At 52.7% G+C, this 19,818-nt stretch overlaps 1 protein-coding gene across 1 annotated transcript; it reads right to left on the reverse strand.

The window, feature by feature from the left end:
- Positions 1-1,756: 1,756 nt before the first annotated feature.
- LOC134624016 (mucin-2-like) lies at positions 1,757-18,437 on the reverse strand. The gene is made up of 20 exons (XM_065470247.1): positions 18,430-18,437; positions 17,407-17,972; positions 15,853-17,258; positions 15,748-15,770; positions 15,286-15,683; positions 14,540-14,699; positions 11,106-13,060; positions 9,484-10,949; positions 8,735-9,237; positions 8,389-8,576; positions 7,348-8,321; positions 6,727-6,815; positions 6,145-6,476; positions 5,825-5,909; positions 4,675-5,300; positions 4,154-4,631; positions 3,364-4,112; positions 3,194-3,236; positions 2,589-2,756; positions 1,757-2,423 (listed from the first exon to the last, which is right to left on the reverse strand). Exons 1-20 carry the CDS (start codon positions 18,435-18,437, stop codon positions 1,757-1,759), a joined length of 10,884 nt encoding a protein of 3,627 aa, XP_065326319.1.
- Between the last annotated feature and the right edge of the window lie 1,381 nt (positions 18,438-19,818).

The following is a 19,818-nucleotide window of genomic DNA, read 5'->3' on the forward strand; positions in this document are numbered from 1 at the left end:
CAGCAGTTGTGGTTGTTACAGTTGTGATAGTTGTAGGAGTCACTAAGGTTGCGATTGTAGGTGTAGTCATCATTGGTGTTGTAGTGTTTACAGTTGCAGTTGAAGCTGTTGTAGACACTGTAGTTGTATTTGTTCCTGATGTGATGCTTGTAAGATTTGCTGTGGTTGCATTTGTAGGTGTAGTCATCATTGGTGCTGTAGCATTCACAGGTGTAGTTGAAGCTGTTGTAAGCAATGTAGTTGTATTTGTTCCTGGTGTGATGTTTGTAATATTTGCTGTGGTTGCGTTTGTAGCTGCAGTCATCACTGGTGTTGTAGTGCTCGCAGTTGTAATTGAAGCCACTGTACATGCCAGCAAAGAAAATAAGGCACTGCTTTAACAAACAGTTCAGATATATTATGAATTTAAAATATGATAATATTAAATATTGCTTACCTGGGTCACTGACAACAACATTGGTAATGTTGAAGGCTGTTATGTTTGGAGCTGCATTGATCAAAACATTTGCAATGTCAGTGTTATTTGGCACTGATGTAGATGCAAACCGAATGTTAATGTAACTGATGATGGATCCATTTCTGCAAAATGAATAAACCAAATATCGTTTTACTTGCCTTAATTCATTATGTATTATATATTATATGTAATCATCAAACAAAAAACAAATTACCGGAATCCAGTCACTTCCATTGAGTTGTATGAAGAAAATGTTTTATTGTAGATCGGTTCAAGCTGCAGAAACACACACAATCAAAGATCTGTGAGTCTGTGTGCTTAAGTGAATGCATGCATTTAACCACTGTTTGACTTCAAGAGAGAAAACTTACTGTTGTCACTATCAGTGATGATCTATTTTTAAATGCTGGAGATGATGAGATCAGCAAGTCAGCTGCAAATGTCTCTCCAACCGATGTGAACTGCAACACCTTTGTAAAAACTGGCTCAGCAGTTGCAGTTGTTACAGGTGTAGAAAACAAAGAGGAAGAAAAAAAGCAGTTGAAAACAAATCATTCAAATCAATCTTGTTTAAAGGAGTCTTTCTGTTTTCTTTTTTTAGAGAGAGAATAATGAAATAAATCACTACACAGATGTTCATGCCATAAACAATAACAAATTGTATATGATATTAAATTGTATATGATATTAAATATAAAAAGTATGTTGCCTTGTTTAAAATAAACAAGGCAACTCACTTCCAGAGTGGCATGTGTGACTGCGGTTTACTCACTGTTTACTTGGGTTGCTACGACAGATGTTGTATCAACAGTGAGATTGAAAGTGTTGTTGGGATTAGACACCGCTGCGACTAAGGTTTGTTGAACATCTTTAGCCTCTGGGATTTGTGCAGGTGTTATTGTGTTGTTAAACACAACCTCCACTTCTGCTTCAGTACTAGGATCTGTTCGTGTTCTGGTCCCAGCTCGTCTACATAAAAGAAAGAATAAAAAGCAACTCCTAATTAAATATGTTAAATTAACAAAATTTTTTTTGTCATTGTAATAACATTAATGTTGCTACAAATGAAAAACAGTAAATATCTTACCTAAATGCTATGACAATTACACGACTGAAAAGTAAACCATATTTAGCTCTATAGACGACTTCATACTGTGTGGAACAAAGTAAAAATAAATAAATTAATTCAAATTTAGTTGCAGTCAGCTGGAATTTTAACAGCACTTGAAAATTAATCTCAGTATTTTACTCACCACTACCACAACATCTGTCGCAAGTGCCTTAAATTCTGGACTGGTTCTATCTTCGAGTTGAGGCACAAAGGGTGTAACCAAAACTGCTGCAAGAACAACAACTGGTGCACGAACTACCGCCACTGCCGTTGTTGTTGTTGTGATGGTGGTTGATGGGGCAGTGGTGGTTATTGTTGGAGGAGTGGTGGTGGAGGTGGTTTGTTGGGCAGTAGTGGTTGTTGTCGGAGGAGCCGTGCTTGTGGTTGGTGTTGAAGTGGTGGTTATTGTCGGAGGAGCCGTGGTGGTGGTGGTGGTATGAGGGGAAGTGGTGGTTGTTGGAGCTGCAGTTGTGGTTAATGGAGATGCAGTTGTGGCTGTTGGAGCTGCAGTCGTGGATGTTGGAGGTCCGGTCGTTGTTGTTGACGCTATAGTCGTGGTTGTTGGAGTTGCGGTTGTTGGTGTTGGAGCTGCGGTTGTTGTTGTTGGTGCGGCTGTTGTGGTCGTTGGAGCTGCAGTTGTGGTTGTTGGAGTTGCAGTCGTTGATGTTGGAGCTGCGGTCACTGGAGCTGCAGTTGTGGTTGTTGGTACTGCAGTCGTGGTTGTTGGAGCTGCAGTTGTGGTTGTTGGAACTGAGGTTGTGGATGTTGGAGGTGCGGTCGTGGTTGTTGGTGCAGCCGTCGTGGTTGTTGGTGCTGCTGTTGTGGTTGTCTGAGTGGCTGTTGTTGTTGTTGGAGCTGCAGTCGTTGTTGGTTCATTTGTCGTGGTTGTTGGTGCAACTGTTGTGGTTGTTGAAGCTGCAGTCGTGGTTGTTGGTACTGCAGTCGTTGTTGTTAGAGCTGCAGCTGTGGATGTTGGAGCTGCGGTCGTTGTTGTCGGTGTGGCTGTCATAGTTGTTGGACCTGCAGTCGTGGTTGTTGGAGGTGAAGTTGTGGTTGTAGGAGCTGCAGTCGTGGATGTTGGCGCGGCTGTGGTGGTTGTTGGAGCTGCGGTTGTTGTTGTTGGTGAGGCTGTTGTGGTTGTTGGAGCTACAGTCGTTGTTGGAGTGGTTGTCGTGGTAGTTGTTGGAGCTGTCGTGGTTGTTGGTGCCATTGTCATTGTTGTTGTTGGAGTTATCGTGGTTGTTGGTGCGGCTGTTGATGTTGTTGGAGGTGCAGTCGTGGTTGTTGTTGCGGCTATTGTGGTTGTTGGTGTGGCTGTCGTGGTTGTTGGTGCGGCTATCGTGGTTGTTGGTGCGGTTATCGTGGTTGTTGGTGCGGCTGTCGTGGTTGTTGGTGCCGCTGTCGTGGTTGTTGTTGGAGCTGTCGTGGTTGTTGTTGCGGCGGTTGTGGTTGTTGCAGCTGCAGTAGTTGTTGTTGGTGCAGCTGTGGTGATTGTTGCAGGTGCAGTCATTGTTGTTGGTGCGACTGTTGTGGTTGTTGAAAGTGCAGTCGTCGTTGTTGGAGCTGCAGTCGTTGTTGGTGCAGTTGTTGTGGTAGTTGGTGCAGCTGTCGTGGTTGTTGATGACATTGTGGTGGTTGTTATTGGAGCTGTTGTGGTTGTTGGTGCCGCTGTCGTGGTTGTTGGAGGTGCAGTCGTGGTTGTTGAAGCTGCAGTCATTGTTGTTGTTGCCGCTGCAGTCATTGTTGTTGTTGCCGCTGTCGTGGTTGTTGTAGCTGCAGTCTTGGTTGTTGGTGCGGCTGTCGTGGTTGTTGGAGCTGCAGTCTTGGTTGTTGGTGCGGCTGTCGTGGTTGTTGGAGCTGCAGTCGTTGTTGGTTCGTTTGTCGTGGTAGTTGGTGCGGCTGTCGTGGTTGTTGGTGCGGCTGTCGTGGTAGTTGTTGCGGCTGTCGTGGTTGTTGTTGGAGTTGTCGTGGTTGTTGTTGTGGCTGTCGTGGTTGTTGGAGGTGCAGTTGTGATTGTTGGAACTGCTGTGGTTGTTGTTGGCGCGGCTGTGGTGGTGGTTGGAGCTGCCGTTGTTGTTGTTGGAGCTGCAGTCGTTGTTCGTGCGGTTGTCGTAGTAGTTGGTGTGGATGTCGTGGTCGTTGGCGCCGCTGTCGTGGGTGTTGGAGCTGCAGTCGTGGTTGTTGTTGCGGCTGTCGTGGTCGTTGTAGCTGCAGTCGTGGTTGTTGATGCGGCTGTCGTGGTCGTTGGTGCGGCTGTCGTGGTTGTTGGAGCGTCTGTTGTGGATGTTGGAGCTGCAGTCGTTGTTGGTGAGGTTGTCGTGGTAGTTGGTGCGGCTGTCGTGGTTGTTGGTGCCATTGTCGTGGTTGTTATTGGAGCTGTTGTGGTTGTTGGTGCCGCTGTCGTGGTTGTTGGAGCTGCAGTCGTGGTTGTTGATGCGGATGTCGTGGTCGTCGAAGCTGCAGTCGTGGTTGTTGATGCGGCTGTCGTGGTCATTGGTGCCGCTGTCGTCGTTGTTGTAGCTGCAGTCGTGTTTGTTGATGCGGCTGTCGTGGTTGTTGTAGTTGCAGTCGTGGTTGTTGATGCGGCTGTCGTGGTTGTTGGTGCAGTCGTGGTTGTTGTAGCTGCAGTCATGGTTGTTGGTGCGGCTGTCGTGGTTGTTGTAGCTGCAGTCGTGGTTGTCGGTGCGGCTGTTGTGGTTGTCGGTGCCGCTGTAGTGGTTGTTGGAGGTGCAGTTGTGGTTGTTGCAACTGCAGTCGTTGTTGTTGGTGCGGCTGTCGTGGTTGTTGTAGCTGCAGTCGTGGTTGGTTCGTTTGTCGTGGTAGTTGGTGCGGCTGTCGTGGTTGTTGTAGTTGCAGTCGTGGTTGTTGATGCCGCTGTCGTGGTTGTTGGTGCCGCTGTTGTGGTTGTCGGTGCGGCTGTCGTGGTTGTTGGTGCGGCTGTCGTAGTTGTTGGTGCGGCTGTCGTGGTTGTTGTAGCTGCAGTCGTGGTTGTTGGTGCCGCTGTCGTGGTTATTGTAGCTGTAGTCGTGGTTGTTGGTGCAGCTGTCGTGGTTGTCGGTGCCGCTGTCGTGGTTGTTGGTGCGGCTGTCGTGGTTGTTGGTGCGGCTGTCGTGGTTGTTGTTGGTGCAGTCGTGGTAGTTGGTGCGGCTTTTGTGGTTGTTGGTGCCATTGTCGTGGTTGTTTTTGGAGCTGTTGTGGTTGTTGTTGGAGCTGTCGTGGTTGTTGGAGGTGCAGTCGTGGTTGTTGAAGCTGCAGTCGTGGTTGTTGAAGCTGCAGTCGTGGTTGTTGGTGTGGCTGTCGTGGTCGTTGGTGCGGCTGCCGTGGTTGTTGTAGCTGCAGTCGTGGTTGTCGGTGCCGCTGTCGTGGTTGTTGGAGGTGCAGTTGTGGTTGTTGCAGCTGCAGTCGTTGCTGTTGGTGCGGCTGTCGTGGTTGTCGGTGCGGCTGTCGTGGTTGTTGTAGCTGCAGTCGTGGTTGTTGTAGCTGCAGTCGTGGTTGTTGTTGCGGCTGTCGTGGTTGTTGGTGCGGCTGTAGTGGTTGTCGGTGCCGCTGTCGTGGTTGTTGGTGCGGCTGTCGTGGTTGTTGGTGCGGCTGTCGTGGTTGTTGAAGGTGCAGTCGTGGTAGGTGGTGCGGTTGTTGTGGTTGTTGGTGCCATTGTCGTCGTTGTTATTGGAGCTGTTGTGGTTGTTGTTGGAGCTGTCGTGGTTGTTGGAGGTGCAGTTGTGGTTGTTGCAGCTGCAGTCGTGGTTGTTGGTGCGGCTGTCGTGGTTGTTGGTGCGGATGTCGTGGTTGTTGTAGCTGCAGTCGTGGTTGTTGGTGCGGCTGTCGTGGTTGTTGCAGCTGCAGTCGTGGTTGTTGGTGCCGCTGTCGTAGTTGTTGGAGGTGCAGTTGTGGTTGTTGCAGCTGAAGTCGTGGTTGTTGGTGCGGCTGTCGTGGTTGTTGTAGCTGCAGTCATGGTTGTTGGTGCGGCTGTCGTGGTTGTTGGTGCGGCTGTCGTGGTTGTTGTAGTTGCACTCGTGGTTGTTGGTGCGGCTGTTGTGGTTGTTGGTTCCATTGTTGTGGTTGTTATTGGAGCTGTTGTGGTTGTTGTTGGAGATGTCGTGGTTGTTAGAGGTGCAGTTGTGGTTGTTGAAGCTGCAGTCGTGGTTGTTAGTGCGGCTGTCGTGGTTGTTGGTGCGGCTGCCGTGGTTGTTGGTGCGGCTGTCGTGGTTGTTGTAGCTGCAGTCGTGGTTGTTGGTGCGGCTGTCGTGGTTGTTGGCGCGGCTGTCGTGGTTATTGGTGCAGCTGTCGTGGTTGTTGTAGCTGCAGTCATGGTTGTTGGTGCGGCTGTCGTGGTTGTTGTAGCTGCAGTCGTGGTTGTTGGTGCGGCTGTCGTGGTTGTTGTAGCTGCAGTCGTGGTTGTTGGTGCCGCTGTCGTGGTTGTTGGAGGTGCAATTGTGGTTGTTGGTGCGGCTGTCGTGGTTATTGGTGCAGCTGTCGTGGTTGTTGTAGCTGCAGTCGTGGTTGTTGGTGCGGCTGTCATGGTTGTTGGTGCGGCTGTCATGGTTGTTGGTGCGGCTGTCGTGGTTGTTGAAGCTGCAGTCGTGGTTGTTAGTGCGGCTGTCGTGGTTGTTGGTGCGGCTGTCGTGGTTGTTGGTGCGGCTGTCATGGTTGTTGAAGGTGCAGTCGTGGTAGGTGGTGCGGCTGTTGTGGTTGTTGGTGCCATTGTCGTGGTTGTTACTGGAGCTGTTGTGGTTGTTGTTGGAGCTGTCGTGGTTGTTGGAGGTGCAGTCGTGGTTGTTGAAGCTGCAGTCGTGGTTGTTGTTGTCGCTGTCGTGGTTGTTGGTGCGGCTGTCGTGGTTATTGGTGCAGCTGTCGTGGTTGTTGTAGCTGCAGTCGTGGTTGTTGGTGCGGCTGTCGTGGTTGTTGTAGCTGCAGTCATGGTTGTTGGTGCGGCTGTCGTGGTTGTTGTAGCTGCAGTCGTGGTTGTTGGTGCCGCTGTCGTGGTTGTTGGAGGTGCAGTTGTGGTTGTTGGTGCGGCTGTCGTGGTTGTTGGTGCGGCTGTCGTGGTTGTTGAAGCTGCAGTCGTGGTTGTTGGTGCGGCTGTCATGGTTGTTGAAGGTGCAGTCGTGGTAGGTGGTGCGGCTGTTGTGGTTGTTGGTGCCATTGTCGTGGTTGTTACTGGAGCTGTTGTGGTTGTTGTTGGAGCTGTCGTGGTTGTTGGAGGTGCAGTCGTGGTTGTTGAAGCTGCAGTCGTGGTTGTTGTTGCCGCTGTCGTGGTTGTTGGTGCGGCTGTCGTTGTTATTGGTGCAGCTGTCGTGGTTGTTGTAGCTGCAGTCGTGGTTGTTGGTGCGGCTGTCGTGGTTGTTGGTGCGGCTGTTGTGGTTGTTGTAGTTGCACTCGTGGTTGTTGGTGCGGCTGTTGTGGTTGTTGGTTCCATTGTTGTGGTTGTTATTGGAGCTGTTGTGGTTGTTGTTGGAGCTGTCGTGGTTGTTAGAGGTGCAGTCGTGGTTGTTGAAGCTGCAGTCGTGGTTGTTAGTGCGGCTGTCGTGGTTGTTGGTGCGGCTGCCGTGGTTGTTGTAGCTGCAGTCGTGGTTGTTGGTGCGACTGTCGTGGTTGTCGGTGCCGCTGTCGTGGTTGTTGGAGGTGCAGTTGTGGTTGTTGCAGCTGCAGTCGTGGTTGTTGGTGCGGCTGTCGTGGTTGTTGGTGCGGATGTCGTGGTTGTTGTAGCTGCAGTCGTGGCTGTTGGTGCTGCTGTCGTGGTTGTTGTAGCTGCAGTCGTGGTTGTTGGTGCCGCTGTCGTGGTTGTTGGAGGTGCAGTTGTGGTTGTTGCAGCTGAAGTTGTGGTTGTTGGTGCGGCTGTCGTGGTTGTTGTAGCTGCAGTCGTGGTTGTTGGTGCGGCTGTTGTGGTTGTTGTTGCCATTGTTGTGGTTGTTATTGGAGCTGTTGTGGTTGTTGTTGGAGCTGTCGTGGTTGTTAGAGGTGCAGTTGTGGTTGTTGAAACTGCAGTCGTGGTTGTTAGTGCGGCTGTCGTGGTTGTTGGTGCGGCTGTCGTGGTTGTTGGAGGTGTAGTTGTGGTTGTTGCAGCTGCAGTCGTGGTTGTTGGTGCGGCTGTCGTGGTTGTTGGTGCGGATGTCGTGGTTGTTGTAGCTGCAGTCGTGGTTGTTGGTGCGGCTGTCGTGGTTGTTGTAGCTGCAGTCGTGCTTGTTGGTGCCGCTGTCGTGGTTATTGTAGCTGCAGTCGTGGTTGTTGGTGCGGCTGTCGTGGTTGTTGGTGCCGCTGTCGTGGTTGTTGGTGCGGCTGTCGTGGTTGTTGTAGCTGCAGTCGTGGTTGTTGGTGCGGCTGTCGTGGTTGTTGGTGCGGCTGTTGTGGTTGTTGTTGGAGCTGTCGTGGTTGTTAGAGGTGCAGTCGTGGTTGTTGAAGCTTCAGTCGTGGTTGTTGTAGCTGCAGTCGTGGTTGTTGTTGCGGCCGTAGTGGTTGTCGGTGCCGCTGTCGTGGTTGTTGGAGGTGCAGTCGTGGTTGTTGCAGATGTCGTAGTTGTTGGTGCGGCTGTCGTGGTTGTTGTAGCTGCAGTCGTCGTTGTGGGTGCGGCTGTCGTGGTTGTTGCTGCGGATGTCGTGGTTGTTGTAGCTGCAGTCGTGGTTGTTGGTGCGGCTGTCGTGGTTGTTGGTGCGGCTGTCGTGGTTGTTGTAGCTGCAGTCGTGGTTGTTGGTGCGGCTGTCGTGGTTGTTGGTGCGGCTGTCGTGGTTGTTGGAGGTGCAGTTGTGGTTGTTGCAGCTGCAGTCGTTGTTGTTGGTGCGGCTGTTGTGGTTGTTGTTGGAGCTGCAGTCGTGGCTGTTGGTGCCGCTGTCGTGGTTATTGTAGCTGCAGTCGTGGTTGTTGGTGCGGCTGTCGTGGTTGTTGGTGCGGCTGCCGTGGTTGTTGTAGCTGCAGTCGTGATTGTAGGTACCGCTGTCGTGGTTATTGAAGCTGCAGTCGTGGTTGTTGGTGCGGCTGTCGTGGTTGTTGGTGCCGCTGTTGTGGTTGTTGTAGCTGCAGTCGTTGTTGTTGTAGCTGCAGTCGTGGTTGCTGGTGCGGCTGTCGTGGTTGTTGGTGCGGCTGTCGTGGTTGTTGTAGCTGCAGTCGTGGTTGTTGGTGCGGCTGTCGTGGTTGTTGGAGGTGCAGTTGTGGTTGTTGCAGCTGCAGTCGTTGTTGTTGGTGCGGCTGTCGTGGTTGTTGTAGCTGCAGTCGTGGTTGTTGGTGTGGCTGTCGTGGTTGTTGGTGCGGCTGTCGTGGTTGTTGTAGCTGCAGTTGTGGTTGTTGGTGCGGCTGTCGTGGTTATTGTAGCTGCAGTCGTGGTTGTTGGTGCGGCTGTCGTGGTTGTCGGTGCCGCTGTCGTGGTTGTTGGTGCGGCTGTCATGGTTGTTGAAGGTGCAGTCGTGGTAGGTGGTGCCGCTGTTGTGGTTGTTGGTGCCATTGTCGTGGTTGTTACTGGAGCTGTTGTGGTTGTTGTTGGAGCTGTCGTGGTTGTTGGAGGTGCAGTCGTGGTTGTTGAAGCTGCAGTCGTGGTTGTTGTTGCCGCTGTCGTGGTTGTTGGTGCGGCTGTCGTGGTTATTGGTGCAGCTGTCGTGGTTGTTGTAGCTGCAGTCGTGGTTGTTGGTGCGGCTGTCGTGGTTGTTGTAGCTGCAGTCATGGTTGTTGGTGCGGCTGTCGTGGTTGTTGGTGCGGCTGTCGTGGTTGTTGTAGTTGCACTCGTGGTTGTTGGTGCGGCTGTTGTGGTTGTTGGTTCCATTGTTGTGGTTGTTATTGGAGCTGTTGTGGTTGTTGTTGGAGCTGTCGTGGTTGTTAGAGGTGCAGTCGTGGTTGTTGAAGCTGCAGTCGTGGTTGTTAGTGCGGCTGTCGTGGTTGTTGGTGCGGCTGCCGTCGTTGTTGTAGCTGCAGTCGTGGTTGTTGGTGCGACTGTCGTGGTTGTCGGTGCCGCTGTCGTGGTTGTTGGAGGTGCAGTTGTGGTTGTTGCAGCTGCAGTCGTGGTTGTTGGTGCGGCTGTCGTGGTTGTTGGTGCGGATGTCGTGGTTGTTGTAGCTGCAGTCGTGGTTGTTGGTGCTGCTGTCGTGGTTGTTGTAGCTGCAGTCGTGGTTGTTGGTGCCGCTGTCGTGGTTGTTGGAGGTGCAGTTGTGGTTGTTGCAGCTGAAGTCGTGGTTGTTGGTGCGGCTGTCGTGGTTGTTGTAGCTGCAGTCGTGGTTGTTGGTGCGGCTGTTGTGGTTGTTGTTGCCATTGTTGTGGTTGTTATTGGAGCTGTTGTGGTTGTTGTTGGAGCTGTCGTGGTTGTTAGAGGTGCAGTTGTGGTTGTTGAAACTGCAGTCGTGGTTGTTAGTGCGGCTGTCGTGGTTGTTGGTGCGGCTGTCGTGGTTGTCGGTGCCGCTGTCGTGGTTGTTGGAGGTGTAGTTGTGGTTGTTGCAGCTGCAGTCGTGGTTGTTGGTGCGGCTGTCGTGGTTGTTGGTGCGGATGTCGTGGTTGTTGTAGCTGCAGTCGTGGTTGTTGGTGCGGCTGTCGTGGTTGTTGTAGCTGCAGTCGTGGTTGTTGGTGCCGCTGTCGTGGTTATTGTAGCTGCAGTCGTGGTTGTTGGTGCGGCTGTCGTGGTTGTTGGTGCGGCTGTCGTGGTTGTTGGTGCGGCTGTCGTGGTTGTTGTAGCTGCAGTCGTGGTTGTTGGTGCGGCTGTCGTGGTTGTTGGTGCGGCTGTCGTGGTTGTTGTTGGAGCTGTCGTGGTTGTTAGAGGTGCAGTCGTGGTTGTTGAAGCTTCAGTCGTGGTTGTTGGTGCGGCTGTCGTGGTTGTTGGTGCGGCTGCCGTGGTTGTTGTAGCTGCAGTCGTGGTTGTTGTTGCGGCCGTAGTGGTTGTCGGTGCCGCTGTCGTGGTTGTTGGAGGTGCAGTCGTGGTTGTTGCAGCTGTCGTGGTTGTTGGTGCGGCTGTCGTGGTTGTTGTAGCTGCAGTCGTCGTTGTTGGTGCGGCTGTCGTGGTTGTTGCTGCGGATGTCGTGGTTGTTGTAGCTGCAGTCGTGGTTGTTGGTGCGGCTGTCGTGGTTGTTGGTGCGGCTGTCGTGGTTGTTGTAGCTGCAGTTGTGGTTGTTGGTGCGGCTGTCGTGGTTGTTGGTGCGGCTGTCGTGGTTGTTGGAGGTGCAGTTGTGGTTGTTGCAGCTGCAGTCGTTGTTGTTGGTGCGGCTGTCGTGGTTGTTGTAGCTGCAGTCGTGGTTGTTGGTGCCGCTGTTGTGGTTGTTGTAGCTGCAGTCGTTGTTGTTGTTGCCGCTGTCGTGGTTGTTGGTGCGGCTGTCGTGGTTCTCGGTGCCGCTGTCGTGGTTGTTGGTGCGGCTGTCGTGGTTGTTGGAGCGGCTGTCGTGGTTGTTGAAGGTGCAGTCGTGGTAGTTGGTGCGGCTGTTGTGGTTGTTGGTGCCATTGTCGTGGTTGTTATTGGAGCTGTTGTAGTTGTTGTTGGAGCTGCAGTCGTGGTTGTTGGAGGTGCAGTCGTGGTTGTTGAAGTTGAAGTCGTGGTTGTTGGAGGTGCAGTCGTGGTTGTTGAAGATGCAGTCGTGGTTGTTGGTGCGGCTGTCGTGGTTGTTGGTGCGGCTGTCGTGGTTGTTGGAGGTGCAGTTGTGGTTGTTGCTACTGCAGTCGTTGTTGTCGGTGCGGCTGTCGTGGTTGTTGTAGCTGAAGTCGTGGTTGTTGGTGCGGCTGTCGTGGTTGTTGGTGCGGCTGTCGTGGTTGTCGGTACAGCTGTCGTGGTTGTTGGTGCCGTTGTCGTGGTTGTTAGAGGTGCAGTTGTGGTTGTTGAAACTGCAGTCGTGGTTGTTAGTGCGGCTGTCGTGGTTGTTGGTGCGGCTGTCGTGGTTGTCGGTGCCGCTGTCGTGGTTGTTGGAGGTGTAGTTGTGGTTGTTGCAGCTGCAGTCGTGGTTGTTGGTGCGGCTGTCGTGGTTGTTGGTGCGGATGTCGTGGTTGTTGTAGCTGCAGTCGTGGTTGTTGGTGCGGCTGTCGTGGTTGTTGTAGCTGCAGTCGTGGTTGTTGGTGCCGCTGTCGTGGTTATTGTAGCTGCAGTCGTGGTTGTTGGTGCGGCTGTCGTGGTTGTTGGTGCGGCTGTCGTGGTTGTTGCTGCGGATGTCGTGGTTGTTGTAGCTGCAGTCGTGGTTGTTGGTGCGGCTGTCGTGGTTGTTGGTGCGGCTGTCGTGGTTGTTGTTGGAGCTGTCGTGGTTGTTAGAGGTGCAGTCGTGGTTGTTGAAGCTTCAGTCGTGGTTGTTGGTGCGGCTGTCGTGGTTGTTGGTGCGGCTGCCGTGGTTGTTGTAGCTGCAGTCGTGGTTGTTGTTGCGGCCGTAGTGGTTGTCGGTGCCGCTGTCGTGGTTGTTGGAGGTGCAGTCGTGGTTGTTGCAGCTGTCGTGGTTGTTGGTGCGGCTGTCGTGGTTGTTGTAGCTGCAGTCGTCGTTGTTGGTGCGGCTGTCGTGGTTGTTGCTGCGGATGTCGTGGTTGTTGTAGCTGCAGTCGTGGTTGTTGGTGCGGCTGTCGTGGTTGTTGGTGCGGCTGTCGTGGTTGTTGTAGCTGCAGTTGTGGTTGTTGGTGCGGCTGTCGTGGTTGTTGGTGCGGCTGTCGTGGTTGTTGGAGGTGCAGTTGTGGTTGTTGCAGCTGCAGTCGTTGTTGTTGGTGCGGCTGTCGTGGTTGTTGTAGCTGCAGTCGTGGTTGTTGGTGCCGCTGTTGTGGTTGTTGTAGCTGCAGTCGTTGTTGTTGTTGCCGCTGTCGTGGTTGTTGGTGCGGCTGTCGTGGTTCTCGGTGCCGCTGTCGTGGTTGTTGGTGCGGCTGTCGTGGTTGTTGGAGCGGCTGTCGTGGTTGTTGAAGGTGCAGTCGTGGTAGTTGGTGCGGCTGTTGTGGTTGTTGGTGCCATTGTCGTGGTTGTTATTGGAGCTGTTGTAGTTGTTGTTGGAGCTGCAGTCGTGGTTGTTGGAGGTGCAGTCGTGGTTGTTGAAGTTGAAGTCGTGGTTGTTGGAGGTGCAGTCGTGGTTGTTGAAGATGCAGTCGTGGTTGTTGGTGCGGCTGTCGTGGTTGTTGGTGCGGCTGTCGTGGTTGTTGGAGGTGCAGTTGTGGTTGTTGCTACTGCAGTCGTTGTTGTCGGTGCGGCTGTCGTGGTTGTTGTAGCTGAAGTCGTGGTTGTTGGTGCGGCTGTCGTGGTTGTTGGTGCGGCTGTCGTGGTTGTCGGTACAGCTGTCGTGGTTGTTGGTGCCGTTGTCGTGGTTGTTAGAGGTGCAGTTGTGGTTGTTGAAACTGCAGTCGTGGTTGTTAGTGCGGCTGTCGTGGTTGTTGGTGCGGCTGTCGTGGTTGTCGGTGCCGCTGTCGTGGTTGTTGGAGGTGTAGTTGTGGTTGTTGCAGCTGCAGTCGTGGTTGTTGGTGCGGCTGTCGTGGTTGTTGGTGCGGATGTCGTGGTTGTTGTAGCTGCAGTCGTGGTTGTTGGTGCGGCTGTCGTGGTTGTTGTAGCTGCAGTCGTGGTTGTTGGTGCCGCTGTCGTGGTTATTGTAGCTGCAGTCGTGGTTGTTGGTGCGGCTGTCGTGGTTGTTGGTGCGGCTGTCGTGGTTGTTGTTGGAGCTGTCGTGGTTGTTAGAGGTGCAGTCGTGGTTGTTGAAGCTTCAGTCGTGGTTGTTGGTGCGGCTGTCGTGGTTGTTGGTGCGGCTGCCGTGGTTGTTGTAGCTGCAGTCGTGGTTGTTGTTGCGGCCGTAGTGGTTGTCGGTGCCGCTGTCGTGGTTGTTGGAGGTGCAGTCGTGGTTGTTGCAGCTGTCGTGGTTGTTGGTGCGGCTGTCGTGGTTGTTGTAGCTGCAGTCGTCGTTGTTGGTGCGGCTGTCGTGGTTGTTGCTGCGGATGTCGTGGTTGTTGCAGCTGCAGTCGTGGTTGTTGTTGCGGCCGTAGTGGTTGTCGGTGCCGCTGTCGTGGTTGTTGGAGGTGCAGTCGTGGTTGTTGCAGCTGTCGTGGTTGTTGGTGCGGCTGTCGTAGTTGTTGTAGCTGCAGTCGTGGTTGTTGGTGCGGCTGTCGTGGTTGTTGCTGCGGATGTCGTGGTTGTTGGAGGTGCAGTTGTGGTTGTTGCTACTGCAGTCGTTGTTGTCGGTGCGGCTGTCGTGGTTGTTGTAGCTGAAGTCGTGGTTGTTGGTGCGGCTGTCGTGGTTGTTGGTGCGGCTGTCGTGGTTGTCGGTACAGCTGTCGTGGTTGTTGGTGCCGTTGTCGTGGTTGTTAGAGGTGCAGTTGTGGTTGTTGAAACTGCAGTCGTGGTTGTTAGTGCGGCTGTCGTGGTTGTTGGTGCGGCTGTCGTGGTTGTCGGTGCCGCTGTCGTGGTTGTTGGAGGTGTAGTTGTGGTTGTTGCAGCTGCAGTCGTGGTTGTTGGTGCGGCTGTCGTGGTTGTTGGTGCGGATGTCGTGGTTGTTGTAGCTGCAGTCGTGGTTGTTGGTGCGGCTGTCGTGGTTGTTGTAGCTGCAGTCGTGGTTGTTGGTGCCGCTGTCGTGGTTATTGTAGCTGCAGTCGTGGTTGTTGGTGCGGCTGTCGTGGTTGTTGGTGCGGCTGTCGTGGTTGTTGCTGCGGATGTCGTGGTTGTTGTAGCTGCAGTCGTGGTTGTTGGTGCGGCTGTCGTGGTTGTCGGTGCGGCTGTTGTGGTTGTTGGAGGTGCAGTTGTGGTTGTTGCTACTGCAGTCGTTGTTGTCGGTGCGGCTGTCGTGGTTGTTGTAGCTGAAGTCGTGGTTGTTGGTGCGGCTGTCGTGGTTGTTGGTGCGGCTGTCGTGGTTGTCGGTACAGCTGTCGTGGTTGTTGGTGCCGTTGTCGTGGTTGTTAGAGGTGCAGTTGTGGTTGTTGAAACTGCAGTCGTGGTTGTTAGTGCGGCTGTCGTGGTTGTTGGTGCGGCTGTCGTGGTTGTCGGTGCCGCTGTCGTGGTTGTTGGAGGTGTAGTTGTGGTTGTTGCAGCTGCAGTCGTGGTTGTTGGTGCGGCTGTCGTGGTTGTTGGTGCGGATGTCGTGGTTGTTGTAGCTGCAGTCGTGGTTGTTGGTGCGGCTGTCGTGGTTGTTGTAGCTGCAGTCGTGGTTGTTGGTGCCGCTGTCGTGGTTATTGTAGCTGCAGTCGTGGTTGTTGGTGCGGCTGTCGTGGTTGTTGGTGCGGCTGTCGTGGTTGTTGCTGCGGATGTCGTGGTTGTTGTAGCTGCAGTCGTGGTTGTTGGTGCGGCTGTCGTGGTTGTTGGTGCGGCTGTCGTGGTTGTTGTTGGAGCTGTCGTGGTTGTTAGAGGTGCAGTCGTGGTTGTTGAAGCTTCAGTCGTGGTTGTTGGTGCGGCTGTCGTGGTTGTTGGTGCGGCTGCCGTGGTTGTTGTAGCTGCAGTCGTGGTTGTTGTTGCGGCCGTAGTGGTTGTCGGTGCCGCTGTCGTGGTTGTTGGAGGTGCAGTCGTGGTTGTTGCAGCTGTCGTGGTTGTTGGTGCGGCTGTCGTGGTTGTTGTAGCTGCAGTCGTCGTTGTTGGTGCGGCTGTCGTGGTTGTTGCTGCGGATGTCGTGGTTGTTGCAGCTGCAGTCGTGGTTGTTGTTGCGGCCGTAGTGGTTGTCGGTGCCGCTGTCGTGGTTGTTGGAGGTGCAGTCGTGGTTGTTGCAGCTGTCGTGGTTGTTGGTGCGGCTGTCGTAGTTGTTGTAGCTGCAGTCGTCGTTGTTGGTGCGGCTGTCGTGGTTGTTGCTGCGGATGTCGTGGTTGTTGTAGCTGCAGTCGTGGTTGTTGGTGCGGCTGTCGTGGTTGTTGGTGCGGCTGTCGTGGTTGTTGGAGGTGCAGTTGTGGTTGTTGCAGCTGCAGTCGTTGTTGTTGGTGCGGCTGTCGTGGTTGTTGTAGCTGCAGTCGTGGTTGTTGGTGCCGCTGTCGTGGTTATTGTAGCTGCAGTCGTGGTTGTTGGTGCGGCTGTCGTGGTTGTCGGTACAGCTGTCGTGGTTGTTGGTGCCGTTGTCGTGGTTGTTAGAGGTGCAGTTGTGGTTGTTGAAACTGCAGTCGTGGTTGTTAGTGCGGCTGCCGTGGTTGTTGTAGCTGCAGTCGTGATTGTAGGTGCCGCTGTCGTGGTTATTGTAGCTGCAGTCGTGGTTGTTGTTGCGGCTGTCGTGGTTGTTGGTGCCGCTGTTGTGGTTGTTGTAGCTGCAGTCGTTGTTGTTGTTGCCGCTGTCGTGGTTGTTGGTGCGGCTGTCGTGGTTGTCGGTGCCGCTGTCGTGGTTGTTGGTGCGGCTGTCGTGGTCGTTGGAGCGGCTGTCGTGGTTGTTGAAGGTGCAGTCGTGGTAGTTGGTGCGGCTGTTGTGGTTGTTGGTGCCATTGTCGTGGTTGTTATTGGAGCTGTTGTAGTTGTTGTTGGAGCTGCAGTCGTGGTTGTTGGAGGTGCAGTCGTGGTTGTTGAAGTTGCAGTCGTGGTTGTTGGAGGTGCAGTCGTGGTTGTTGAAGCTGCAGTCGTGGTTGTTGGTGCGGCTGTCGTGGTTGTTGGTGCGGCTGTCGTGGTTGTTGTAGTTGCAGTCGTGGTTGTTGGTGCGGCTGTCGTGGTTGTTGGTGCGGCTGTTGTGGTTGTTGGAGGTGCAGTTGTGGTTGTTGCAACTGCAGTCGTTGTTGTCGGTGCGGCTGTCGTGGTTGTTGTAGCTGAAGTCGTGGTTGTTGGTGCGGCTGTCGTGGTTGTTGGTGCGGCTGTCGTGGTTGTCGGTACAGCTGTCGTGGTTGTTGGTGCCGTTGTCGTGGTTGTTAGAGGTGCAGTTGTGGTTGTTGAAACTGCAGTCGTGGTTGTTAGTGCGGCTGTCGTGGTTGTTGGTGCGGCTGTCGTGGTTGTCGGTGCCGCTGTCGTGGTTGTTGGAGGTGTAGTTGTGGTTGTTGCAGCTGCAGTCGTGGTTGTTGGTGCGGCTGTCGTGGTTGTTGGTGCGGATGTCGTGGTTGTTGTAGCTGCAGTCGTGGTTGTTGGTGCGGCTGTCGTGGTTGTTGTAGCTGCAGTCGTGGTTGTTGGTGCCGCTGTCGTGGTTATTGTAGCTGCAGTCGTGGTTGTTGGTGCGGCTGTCGTGGTTGTTGGTGCGGCTGTCGTGGTTGTTGGTGCGGCTGTCATGGTTGTTGTAGCTGCAGTCGTGGTTGTTGGTGCGGCTGTCGTGGTTGTTGGTGCGGCTGTCGTGGTTGTTGTTGGAGCTGTCGTGGTTGTTAGAGGTGCAGTCGTGGTTGTTGAAGCTTCAGTCGTGGTTGTTGGTGCGGCTGTCGTGGTTGTTGGTGCGGCTGCCGTGGTTGTTGTAGCTGCAGTCGTGGTTGTTGTTGCGGCCGTCGTGGTTGTCGGTGCCGCTGTCGTGGTTGTTGGAGGTGCAGTCGTGGTTGTTGCAGCTGTCGTGGTTGTTGGTGCGGCTGTCGTGGTTGTTGTAGCTGCAGTCGTCGTTGTTGGTGCGGCTGTCGTGGTTGTTGCTGCGGATGTCGTGGTTGTTGTAGCTGCAGTCGTGGTTGTTGGTGCGGCTGTCGTGGTTGTTGGTGCGGCTGTCGTGGTTGTTGTAGCTGCAGTCGTGGTTGTTGGTGCGGCTGTCGTGGTTGTTGGAGGTGCAGTTGTGGTTGTTGCAGCTGCAGTCGTTGTTGTTGGTGCGGCTGTCGTGGTTGTTGTAGCTGCAGTCGTGGTTGTTGGTGCCGCTGTCGTGGTTATTGTAGCTGCAGTCGTGGTTGTTGGTGCGGCTGTCGTGGTTGTTGGTGCGGCTGCCGTGGTTGTTGTAGCTGCAGTCGTGATTGTAGGTGCCGCTGTCGTGGTTATTGTAGCTGCAGTCGTGGTTGTTGTTGCGGCTGTCGTGGTTGTTGGTGCCGCTGTTGTGGTTGTTGTAGCTGCAGTCGTTGTTGTTGTTGCCGCTGTCGTGGTTGTTGGTGCGGCTGTCGTGGTTGTTGTAGCTGCAGTCGTGGTTGTTGGTGCCGCTGTCGTGGTTGTTGTAGCTGCAGTCATGGTTGTTGTTGCGGCTGTCGTGGTTGTTGGTGCCGCTGTCGTGGTTGTTGGTGCGGCTGTCGTGGTTGTTGGTGTGGCTGTCGTGGTTGTTGGTGCCGTTGTCGTGGTTGTTGGAGGTGCAGTCATGGTTGTTGCAGCTGCAGTCGTTGTTGTTGGTGCGGCTGTTGTGGTTGTTGAAGCTGCTGTAGTGGTTGTCGGTGCGGCTGTCGTGGTTGTTGTTGCTGCGATCATGGTTGTTGGAGCTGCAGTCGTTGTTGGTTCGTCTGTCGTTGTAGTTGCTGCGGCTGTGGTGGTTGTTGGAGGTGCAGTCGTGGTTGTTAGAACTGCTGTGGTGGTTGTTGACGCGGCTGTGGTGGTGGTTGGAGCTGCCGTTGTTGTTGTTGGTGCGGCTGTTGTGGTTGTTGGAGCTGCAGTCGTGGATGTTGGCGCTGTGGTTGTGGTTGTTGGCACTGCAGTCGTGGTTGTTTGTGCCACTGCCGTGGACATTGTTGCGGCTGTGGTAGTTATTTGAGTTAATTTGTTATTTGTTGTTTGTGCTACTGTGTTTTCTAAATTGTTGAATAGACTTGCCATTCTGTTCAATATACATGTATACATGTAGTAAGTACTAGAAGTTTACATCTATGTTCATGTATACATATAAAATTACATTAAATTAATCTGAGACACCTTTCCCAAATCAATCCATTATGTATAGTATTGATCTCTTCCCAATGGAAATATTATGTCATGGATTCACTGCACCATTCTTTGCAATGATATTGTGTCATATAAAATATCCACTCAAGTAATCTAACATAATCTTTGCATCTAAATAATTTGTACAGTAGAACCCAGATTGCTTTTAAAGAAGAGTGAATGCTGACCCAAATCCAGCAGCTAGACCCTGTACTTCATTCAACAGGTAAGAAAAGCAGTCATGAGCAGTCAGACTGCGGCCTGCATATCTACCTTTTCATGTTTTTACAGTAGAATCGATATAGCGATCCCTTTGTGCTGGTTTTCAGTCTTTGCTTTATGCTATTGGCTTTGTGTTTATACATAAATATGAAGAAAAAGATCATTTGTTATCTCATTATGATAGGGATTAGTTTGGTGTGTGGGAACATATATACACTGCTCAAAAACATAAAGGGAAAACTTAAACAACACAATGTAACTCCAAGTCAATCACGTTTCTGTGAAATCAAACTGTCCACTTAGGAAGCAACACTGATTGACAATCAGTTTCACATGCTGTTGTGCAAATGGAATAGACGACAGGTGGAAATCATAGGCAGGTAACAAGACATCCCCAATAAAGGAGTGGTCTTAAGGTGGTGATCACAGACCACTTCTCAGTATGCTGGCTGTGGTTTCACTCTAGTGGTAGCATGAGACTGAGTCTACAACCCACACAAGTGGCTCAGGTAGTGCAGCTCATCTAGGATGGCACAACAATGTGAGCTGTGGCAAGAAGGTTTGCTGTGTCTGTCAGCGTTGTTTCCAGAGCATGGAGCGCTATCAGGAGACAGGCCAGTACATCAGGAGATGTGGAGGAGACCGTAGGAGGGCAACAGCCCAACAGCAGGAGCGGTACCTCCGCTAGGGATGGGTATTGAAACCCGGTTCTTGTTGAGAACCGGTTCCCAGTGTTTCAATTCCTTGGAATTGTTTGCCATTTTTGCAAACGATTCCCTTATCGATTCCAATTGCCTCGAATGACGTCACCACGTGGCGGAGCGTCATTTACCTGGCAGGAAACACTGCGCTTTTGCGCGTTTTTGCTCAAACGCTCAAAAGTTTGGTTATTAGTTTAGTATTGCAACTTGCAATACTTGTAAAGTAGATATTTCATTTAAGGGAGGAAACACTACGAATATGCAAAAGCATTTGCTCACAAAACACGCAACATTCACGCAATTCCGCTCCGGACTCGTGAATCTCAACCCAGCAGCAGCGGTAACGTTTGCACGTCCTTTCCCGTTAATGCGGCAGGTAAATAATCACCTAACAGTGCATATTATGTTAGCGCGATCTGCCTTATTACAAAACCTGCCATTACTGTGCGCTGCATGTAGGTGACCATGATGAGGGAGACAGATAGAGTCTGGCTGGCTCAGGTGCTGGCAGTTGTCGCTGCAGTCTACCGGTAGCGTCTCCTTTTAGGCCAGGATAGACGAATGTCACCAAGCAGTGACTAAGTTTGTGGTAAAAGGCTTGCACCCATTCGCCACAGCAGATGCCCCCGATTTTCGGTAAGTGAATGTGTTTAATTGTAGGCAGGGACATTACTGGATATCCTTGTGTAATTGCTACAGAATAATTTATGTTATACTTTGTTATTGCTACAGAAGAATA

This window comes from Pelmatolapia mariae, linkage group LG3_W (genome assembly GCF_036321145.2).
Source record: "Pelmatolapia mariae isolate MD_Pm_ZW linkage group LG3_W, Pm_UMD_F_2, whole genome shotgun sequence".
Classification (NCBI taxonomy): Eukaryota; Metazoa; Chordata; class Actinopteri; order Cichliformes; family Cichlidae; genus Pelmatolapia; species Pelmatolapia mariae.

What these genes read in the sequence shown, in the direction of transcription:
- LOC134624016 (XM_065470247.1), bottom strand. An exon ending in ACGACAGCCGCACCAACAAC is followed by an intron (nt 8,577 to 8,734) that starts AACGACTGCAGC and finishes CAACGACTGCAG; the next exon opens with CTACAACAACCACAACAGCG. An exon ending in GCACCAACAACCACGACAGC is followed by an intron (nt 4,113 to 4,153) that starts CGCATCAACAAC and finishes CAACCACGACAG; the next exon opens with CCGCATCAACAAACACGACT.